This window comes from Crocuta crocuta, unplaced genomic scaffold, assembly GCF_008692635.1.
Source record: "Crocuta crocuta isolate KB4526 unplaced genomic scaffold, BGI_CrCroc_1.0 scaffold43, whole genome shotgun sequence".
NCBI classification, from domain to species: Eukaryota; Metazoa; Chordata; class Mammalia; order Carnivora; family Hyaenidae; genus Crocuta; species Crocuta crocuta.
Window position 1 is genome coordinate 353758 of NW_027529429.1, and position 10039 is coordinate 363796.

Below are 10039 nucleotides of genomic sequence, written 5' to 3' on the forward strand. Positions count from 1 at the left end.
AACTACTTATATAGTCTAATTTCTTTGAAATCTAGATTACTAATTCAAATACATTTCTGAAATGCAAATTCATTTTCCATTTACCTATACCTAAAAGTCTATAGCACATGCTCAATATATTCAAGACTGAATTAACTTGTTTTTTCTTCCTAAATACACTCTACCTCCTTTATCTTCTCTTTGTATAATCACTATATCTACCCACACAGTGTAGAAACTTTAAATGATTCTTATTTATTTTCATATCTCCTTTTATTTTGTCACCATTCCTGTTGACTACATTTTAACCCCTTTTGATCCACTCATTCTTCTCAACCCCTAGAGTCACTGCCTACTGCATAGTCCTAACTTTTATCACTTGGGTTATTTCCTTAGATCCTCTGGCCTACCATTAACCCTTTCTTTCACACTTCATTCTCAAGGCAGGGGATTATAAAATACATCTGAAATTCAAAAGTCATCATATCACTTGAGTTTAAAATTCTTTAGTCCATTTAATCTATGGAATAATATCATAACTGACTGGCAAGCAAGGTTTTCAAAGGCTATATTTTGTATTACTTTGACTTATACTTAGCACATTTCCATATAGATGTTTTGCTTGAAGTATTCCAATATTGGAATTATATGAATACCCCAATGTATTATTTTTTTAAAATTTTTATTTATTTCTAGGAGAGAGAGAGAGACAGCGTGAGCAGGGGAGGGTCAGAGAGAGAGGGAGACACAGACTCTGAAACAGGCTCCAGGCTCTGAGCTGGCAGTCAGCACAGAGCCCAACGCGGGGCTCGAACCCACGAACCGTGAGATCATGACCTAAGCGAAAGTCGGACGCTTAACCGACTAAGCCACCCAGGCGCCCCGCCCCAATGTATTATAAATGTACCGTTTATGTATTCTTTCCTCCTCTTTTACCTGAATTGGTCTTTCTTATCCTTCAAAATTCAGAGTCCATTGGCTACTGTCTTTTAGAAGGACTCATTAGCTGTATTAGGAACACACTAATCATGTCAGGAGCACTGTGTTTTGTGATCTTCTTATTTTCATCCACAATTTTCTGTTTTACCTAATTATAGAAATCTTTTCAGTTTCTTCATGGTTTGTCTCAAGTAAAGGAAAATGTCTCATTAAACTTCATAATTATAAGCTAGCTGGCAGAGGCTTCACAGTACAGTGGGATAAACACAAGCTTTGTGGTCAGATAACTAGGTTTAAATTCTGCCCCTTTCATATTCTACAAATGAAACCATGGCAGGATACTTAAACTATCTGAGTATAGATTGCTTCATCTGATGGTAGAGCAAATAACATAAATCTTACTGGTTTATTATAAATATTTATTAAATGATATGTATAAAGTTTAGGTATATGGGTGTTTCTATAAGTAATGCACAAATTTATACCCAGTTCTGTAATCTTACCATGAGAAACACATCCATTCTTGATACTTCCCCAAGGTAGGGCCAGTGACTGTGAATAAGACATTGGGCAGGCAAGATGTTATTACCAATTGTCAGCTCCCAGAAGACACATAGACACCTCTGGAAAGAGCCAAAGTTAGCATCCATATTGCCTGGGGACACACAGAGCTAATTCATCTACCCCAGGGATTGCTGGTTGGACAGAGAGGCAGAGCAGGGAGTGGCCCATGCATCTGATCAGGTGGTCCATCTGTCCAGTGTTGGACATCACTACCTTGATGTCTGCCATAGGCAGCTTCATTCTCACTGAACTAGGAAAAGCCCACATTTCACTATAAGCTCAGGTTTCTCATTCTCACAGGTCAGACTCAGAGCACTAAATTCTTTGGTAGTGAAACATGTTCATTCTTCCCATCTGCTGAGAGTGTTGGCTCCTAAAAGCTCACAATTGAATCACTCTCCCTTGGACAAAAAGTTGACTCATTCAAGTTTACTTTTCCTTTCTGAGTGCAGCTCTCACCCAATGACCAGTCTAAGTACAAATACAAAGACCTGAACCTCTCTTTTTTGAAACAACATTGAAGGACCATCTCAGTCCAAAAGTGGCCCCATGGAATCAACTCAGGCAACTGGAGTAACAGGATCATAGTTTAACTTCTTCCTATTTTCTGTCCTGTTTCCCTCACTCCCCGACTGATGTCACTCCCAAGTATACTTCACAATAAGTTTCCTGTATGCAAATTTCTGCCTCAGTTTCTGTTTCTAGAGGATCCAACCTAAGTTAAATGCCACCTGTCTCAGGTGACTTAAGCATTCTGCCTTTCTTCTGAGAGACATGTGAGGTCCATGAATATCAACTCCAATATCATGGCAAGTATGAGGAAAATATTGATTCTCAGAGTTCCTAATCAGATGGCTAAGAGTTCCTTTATCATATCTCCTAATATCAGCAGACCCTTCCCTTGCCCCATCTCTGATAAAGCAGTTATAGTCCACCTCAATGGCCAAATTCTCCTTTGGAATAATGCTTCATCAATTGTACAGCCCTTCCATTCATCCAGTCAACAGTATTTAATTCATAGTTGGTTCAAAGCCTCATTTATTCATTCAGCCATCCTGTAGGTATTAAATATCTACCAAACCCATATGCTCTACTAGAAGTTAAACAAAACAAAACAATTAATATGATAAACAATTCTTATCATCATGGCTCATGGCAGAGTATACATTATATATATATGACCACAGAAGCCTAAGAGTTATAAATTAAATTATAAGGGTTATAAATTAAAACTACAGTATGACAATTATGTAACACTCTTATTATATGAACTTTTCATTCTAGGGAGTGCATAAAAGCCCTCCTAACTCAAGTTAGTGAGCAGAAGAATGGGTTAAAATTGAAGGTAGTTGTGAGAGTACACTGAGGATACAGAACTTCTGAGGCAAGAGGGAATAGAGATTAATTTTGTCAAAGACTTGGAAGAATCATTAAATTGGGAATGTAGTACCCAGGAACCGAGGCTGGTGAATAAGCAGGAACCATAGTAGCATGTTTTAAGCCACGTTAAAGAACAGTGGAAAGTGAAGATCATGAAGATTTCAAGCACAAGATTAAGACACAATCAGAATCTCAATATCATGCTAGGAGTATGTGTACAAACAGGTAAAGCACAGATGCTCCACACATGTGTTGGAGACACAGTGATCTCCAGAAAGATTCAAGGATATGTTGTGAAAATGGGTAAATGAGATAGGGATCTTTGGGAGAAGAAGTCAAGAATATGAAAATGTAGAATGTTCAATGGGTCATTCACATGAATGCTGGAGTCTCACACCAGGGTAATGGGAGGTCAAAAAATAGGGAAGACATTAATTTAGTCATCATTTAATGAAGAAGAGCAACAAGGAGAGATACCAGCAACTGGAAGTGGTGGAGAATGATCTACATGAATGACATGAACAGCAGAAGCACCAATCCATGCTTGTTAGTTTGCTAGTCTGTTTTTCCAGGGGAAAAAAGTCCTAAAAATTCCCTTGGGGAACAAGAGCAGTGAACATACCACCAAACCAGAGTAGGAGAAGTGTTAGAAAATGTATGGTCCTCACTTAGTAGAAAGTATAAAATTTTTGTCAGGAAAAAAAATGGATATAATGAGAGCTCCAGCTTCGTATATATTTTGTAAACATCAAATGAGAGACTTTATGTGAAAATTTTTTTTTCTCAATGATTCAAGGTACCATGGAGTAAGAGCTGACCAACAGGACCTGCTCATATCAGCAAGATTTTATACTGATACAACATATTCATACGAATATTGTTTAAAATGAGTTTAGTCAAAGCATATAGAGAACTCTATACCCATTGGTAATAAATGTCACTCATCTTCCCACTAAGGAATCTTCCTCTGCAATCCTATAGCTACTGTGCATCTCCATGAAGCAGAGATAGGAGAAGAATGAGGCTTCCACTTTTTTCTTTTTCTTTGAAGAGCTGTCTTCTTGAGGTTAGTGGGAGGTTTTTGGCATTTTTTATTGTGATAAAATATATTTAACATAGTATTTATCATTTTAGCCATTTTTTAGTTACACACTCAGTGCCAGTAGGTACATCCACAATATTGTATAGCCGTTACCAGTATCTATTCCAGAATTTTAACATCATCTAAACAAAAGCTCTGTACCTGTTTAACAATTTCCATCCCTCTTTCCTTTAAGCCCTTGTCAACCTCTATGCTACTTATGTCTCTATGAATTTGCCTATTCTAGGTACTTAATATAAGAGGAGTCACACAATATTTGTTATTTTGTGTTTGGCTTATTTCACTTAGTATAATGTTTAAGGTTCATCAATGTTGTTAGCATGTCTTAGAATTTCATTTCTTTTAAGGCTGAACACTGATGTATGTACACTACATTTTTTAAAATGCTTTACTTATTTCTGAGAGAAAGAGAGAGAGAGAGAGAGAGAGCGTGAGTAGGGGAAGGTCAGAAAGAGAAGGAGACACAAAATCTGAAGCAGGCTACAGACTCTGAGCTAGCTGTCAGCACAGAGCCCGTTGCAGGGCTCAAAACCATGAACCGTGAGATCATGACCTGAGCCGAAGTCAGAGGCTTAACCAACTGAGCTACCCAGGCGCCCCTGTATACTACATTTTTGTTAATCCAGCCATTAGCCAATAAACATATAGGTTGTTTTCACCTTTAAGCTACTGTGAATTAATGCTTCTGTGCTATCTTCTTACTAGTAACAAAGATTAATATTTGACTGAGGAAACATGAGATCATTGAGTATGGCATAGAGAAGAAGCCATTTAGGAGAAAGACTGAAGCAGACTCCCATTAGGTACCATAAGTTTAACCCTAACCCTCCATCTACCCACTCAACAACTCAGGCCCATACCTGGTCATTCATAGCATCTCTAAACTGACCCAACCTATGTCCTTTTCTTGCCCCTCCCTCATTTCCCACTGAGAATTAATCTGTGACTTGGAACCAACATCTACCACAGCACTATCACATTTTATCATAGTTTCTATATTTTCAAGTTTATTTTGTCATCATACCCCAAGAGCCTGGTAAATACTCAGCATGAGGAAAGCAATAATGAAGAAAAGAAGAGCAAATGAAGATAAGAAGAAGACAAATTCTATTTTTCTGCTTGTTCTATGTTTATACACAGCAGTGAGGTTGCCTTATTAAGAATAATCACATTCTCCAGTGCATCTGCACAGTGTTCAAAATATCACAAGTTTAAATTTTTAAAAAATGAAATAACATTTGATAGTTAAGGTAGTGTTAATCACAGTGATAGCAGTAAAGACATTAGTGTTAATAGTGATTATGACTGTAAAAAAAGCAATTATGATTGCAATGCTAGTTTTGTGACAACATATTTAATTTCTTCAGTAAAAAGTTACTGAGTGCCTACCACGTCACACTTTGAGATTTATGTATTCTTTCAATCCAAAATACACATATGTCAATATGATCAATGAAGAAACATGCTGTAATGATACAATCCATTAAAATAATAAAATTCATTTATTGAGAAAACATTTATTGAGTGCCTATCATATGCCAGTACTATGTTAAGGATACAAAGCAATTCACCATTTAGTAAAGATGGGGGACAGAGATCATATATATATGTGTGTGTGTGTGTGTGTGTCTGTGTGTGTGCTGTATATATATATATATAATTATGATGTATATACATAGAATTGTGATATATAATGAAAAAAATATACATGGAATTTTGAGTTCATAAAGTAGTGACCTGGTCTATTGTATAAAACCTTCTTCAAAGAGGTGAGGTTTGGACTGAAGTTCAAGATGAGTAGGAATAGCAAGGATAAAGACAGGGAGTACATTCCCATTAGGAAGAGCCCAGACTACCCATGGCTGGAGGAAGCACAGACACTTGGGAAACTAAAAAGGAGACTTATGTATATTATATAACATACAGCCAACATTACATATATTGCAAGGATACATAAATACGTAGGAACATACAACAAACATATTACAGTGAGTGCCAATACTAGGAACTAGAAGAGAATGGCCCAAAGAATTAGGAATCAAGACAGAAAATAAAGAATTAGAACAATAATTATTGTGTGCAATAAACTTTAACTCAAGGCTCTGCACCTAAGACTAAAAATGAAGAAATGAAACAACAATTATCATTATTCTCAGAGATTAAAAAAACATAATACTATAGAAGTCATAGAGGGTCGTCCATCTCAGTAACAGAATGAAAGCACATGGACTAAAAGCACTTCCAGAATCAGATGGAACATGAATATTTTAAAGAGTTTCTCTCATGAACCTGAAACTCTAAAGAAGCTCCAGAGTTTGCCACCCTTATTTCTGTGATGCCAAAATTATACTGAAGGCCTATCCACTTCCACAGACTGTCTGTGTCAGTATCATGGTGGGAAGTGGCCCATGTTCTCATATGTACAAATAGGCACCCAGTTCATCTCTCCCTGATCTCTTAAGTTGCTTGATCCAGGTCCATAGATTTTTTAATTGTTTCTTAATTCCTTGATTCATTTATCTTGTCAACACAAGTAAATCACAAACTCTTAGAATAAAGACATATCCAAAAATTACTTTCTTGAGATAGCTCGTCTTCCAAGCCAATATCTAAATACTATATAGACCTCAGAAGAGATTCCAAACACTCAAGAAAACTTCATTTTTCTCTTGACTGTCCCACCAGGTAAATGATCTGGGCCGTGGGCCTCCCATTCCACAGGGAAAGACCACCCTTGACCCTGAGGTCCAGCTCATGAGAATTGCACTCAGGTGGGATCAATCTGCTTGGGCCTCATCATTTTAAGCAGCTGCTCCTGGATCTGCTTGGTCTTGACCCCATAGACAATGGGATCCAGTGCAGGGGGAAAGAGTAAGTAGAGATTGGCAAGGATAACCTTAGCAGCAGATGCTGTGGGTGGGCCAAAGCGCTGCATGACCACAGAAAGAAAGCCTGGTCCATAGAAGAAGAGGATGACACAGACATGAGCTGTACATGTGCTGCCAGCTTTAGCACGTGCCTCAGGTGAAGGAAAATGAATCACAGTCCTCACAATCTGCCCATAGGAGTAGGCAATAAAGGCAACATCCCCCACAGCAAGAAAGATCGCCACAGCAAAGGCATAGAGGTTATCCACAGTGGTGGCCCCACAGGCGAGCTTCACTACTGCCATATGCTCACAGTAGGTATAGGCAATCATGTGAGAGCCACAGTAGGGCAGCCGACGGGCCAAGCTTGGAAAGGAGATGGTCAATCCCACACCTCGCAGCACTACCAGGCCTCCAATCTTGGCAACAACAACCGGGGTAAGAATGCTTGCATAATGTAGTGGGTTACAAATGGCCACAAAGCGGTCCACGGCCATGGCCACCAGTACTCCTGACTCCATAGCAGAGAATGCATGGATGAAGAACATCTGTAAAAGACAGGAGTGGGAGCTGATAGCTGTAGCACCAAACCAGAAGATGGCCAGCATCTTGGGCAGAGTAGAGAGGGAGAGAACCAGGTCAACAAAGGAGAGCATAGCAAGAAAGAAAAACATGGGCTGGTGAAGGCTGCGCTCAGTCTGGATCAGAAAAAGCAGGACACCATTCCCAGTCACTGCCAGGAAGAACATGAAGCAAAAGGGAAGTGAGATCCAAATGTGGGCAGCAGTCAGTCCTGGGATGCCAGCCAGGAAGAAAGTATGTGGGAAGTGATGAGAATTATTGGAAAGAATTGTGGTGATCATCTCACTTAGAAGAGTGAAGGGCTACTACAAAGAAAGGAAGCAGGTTAAAGTCAGTGATGTGGATATTGGGAGCTCAAGATCTATGATCTCACTAACAACACCATCACCATCACTTTTCTCCCATAAGTCTCAGTAAACAGTCAAAAATGATTTTCAGTTTAGTTAATATTTTTGCAAGAACCTCAAACACAGAGGAGGCAAATCAGCTAGGTCCAGAGGGAAATGCACAGGACAAGAAGTTCAGAAACCAGTTTCCAGAATTTGATACCCTAATATATTCTATAACCTGGAGCACCTGACATAACCAGGTTTAAGTAGATGCCCAGGAATTAATGTTAAATAAAAACCCTTCCCATCATCCTCACATTCCCAAGTTCTGAATGTTGGCATTGGATTTAATCAGGGCTGACCTTATACAGTCCTTTAGTCTTATACCACTAACCTTCATCTGAAACTGCCAAAAATCCTAACACCTGGGAATTCCCTTAATTTAGAGATATCCCACTCCTCCAAACTTCACTTGATTCCCAGGTTACAGAATAAATGGTCCCTGATGACTCCATCATTGATTAGGTTCTTCCTTGGATTATTCCCCAATCATTTCACAAATGAATATTTTGTATCTCTTCCTGTAGCTCCCTTCCTTTAAGGTGGTGGTATACAGAGGTAGACACAAAGTTCAGAGTTGTGGTGACCTGGAAAAAACAGAAGATCTTGGTAATAACTGTCATGTGAAAGCCAAAGAATTCTAAATTGCACCAAATTATTGAGAACAGAAGAAAAAATGGGCAGACATTCCCTCCAGTTCTATTTACCACAGAATTTCAAACAGTGTACAAAATTATTCAGATCTGCAATATATCCTGTGCCAAATACTATTGTTTTGTAGGTTAGAAAACTTCAGTCTAGAAAGAAGGAAATGGCCAAGGGTCACAGATCTATTTAGTGACAAAATCAGACAAGGCCTCACATCCACCAACCCCTGATCCCTGAGCAAGGAGATCATCACCCTGTCTCTGTGTCAGCAGTGACTGTTCCAGGGCCAAGGAAGAACATCCAGGTCTGGGTGGCCACAGGTGAGCAGTAGAGGAAGCAAACAGCAAGGCAGATAAGGAATTATTTAGGGAGTATGTGTCTCTCTAACACCCCTTAATACCTCCAGTGCCACAACTCTCTGATGTGAACTAAAAACACAAGGACACACAGAGGCTTGGATCTGGGGTCTGAGAGGGCTTTGGAGCATAAGATTCACATTCCAGGCAGAAAAGATGCAGTCGGGCTGATCTCAGTTTCAGTGACAGCAACAAGTGGTCTATAAGCATGAGGGAAAGGAGCAGAAGTCACCATAGGAGCATAATCCAAGAAAGAAGAAACAGCACTGACTAAAATGACAAAGAACATTTTGTTTTTTTCTCCAAGAGAAATCACATGATTATTGCCCATACCTTTACCACAGCCACCAAGGAGACTATGTAACTTCAGGAGAAGGCATAAGGGCTGGGAAAATGGGAGATTAGATTACACCTATAGTTCTAGTGTCATGGAATAAACTTTGGACCAAAAGTCAAGGTCCTGATTTGAGGTACTATTTATGCCATATGTCAGCTCTGTGACTGTAAGCAAAGCTAACCATTTTCAAGCCTTAGTTTCCTCACATGTGAAATGAATAAATTAAAGCCTACCTCACAGAAACATTGTGGGAATCTAATGAGATATAATATGTGAAAATCCTTTGTCAAAAGCTGAAAATAGTAATATTATTCTCACTCAATTATAAGAAATAAATAATTCATTTGTAGCAATCTGGTTAAGAGCAACAGAAACTTCAGTGATTCAGAGACAATGCATTTGATTTGACAAAGAATGATACGTTCATCCCATGGGTGGATGTTGTGTAGTAGTAATCCAGAGGCACACAGTCAAAAATACCATATCCTCCCCAACGCTGCTCCTTTCTTCCCTCCTAACCACAGGCTATTCCCCTCAACACCCACAAGGAATGATGCAGTGTATGTTGGGGGTGTGGGGTGGGAGGATGGGTTGGATGGTACCAAGAAATGTGGTTCTGACCTCCTGAGCATCTGCTTCAAATAATCCTCAAAGCTGCCCATTCTTAAGCCTTAGCCCACCTGTGGAACATTACAGTATCTTCAGAACAGTTTAAGAAATAATTACCTCTGATCTCCCAACTGTCTCCTGAGGACCCGGCAAATGTCCCTCATTAAAACCTTGTGCCTCAAGGTTATATCTGATCCAGTAAGCTCAGCTCCTTTACTTCCATCAGGGAAGACAGTTAAGGGAGGTAAGGGGTTCTGGAACCAGAAGAATCCAGGACACATACTGAA

The 10039-nt window shown here is 39.2% G+C and overlaps 1 protein-coding gene across 1 annotated transcript; it reads right to left on the bottom strand.

Annotated features, from left to right (window-relative positions):
* Positions 1 to 6731: 6731 nt before the first annotated feature.
* On the bottom strand, positions 6732 to 7694 carry LOC144227807 (olfactory receptor 52K1-like). The gene has a single exon (XM_077759559.1). The coding sequence runs from the start codon at positions 7692 to 7694 to the stop codon at positions 6732 to 6734; it is 963 nt and encodes a 320-aa protein (XP_077615685.1).
* Between the last annotated feature and the right edge of the window lie 2345 nt (positions 7695 to 10039).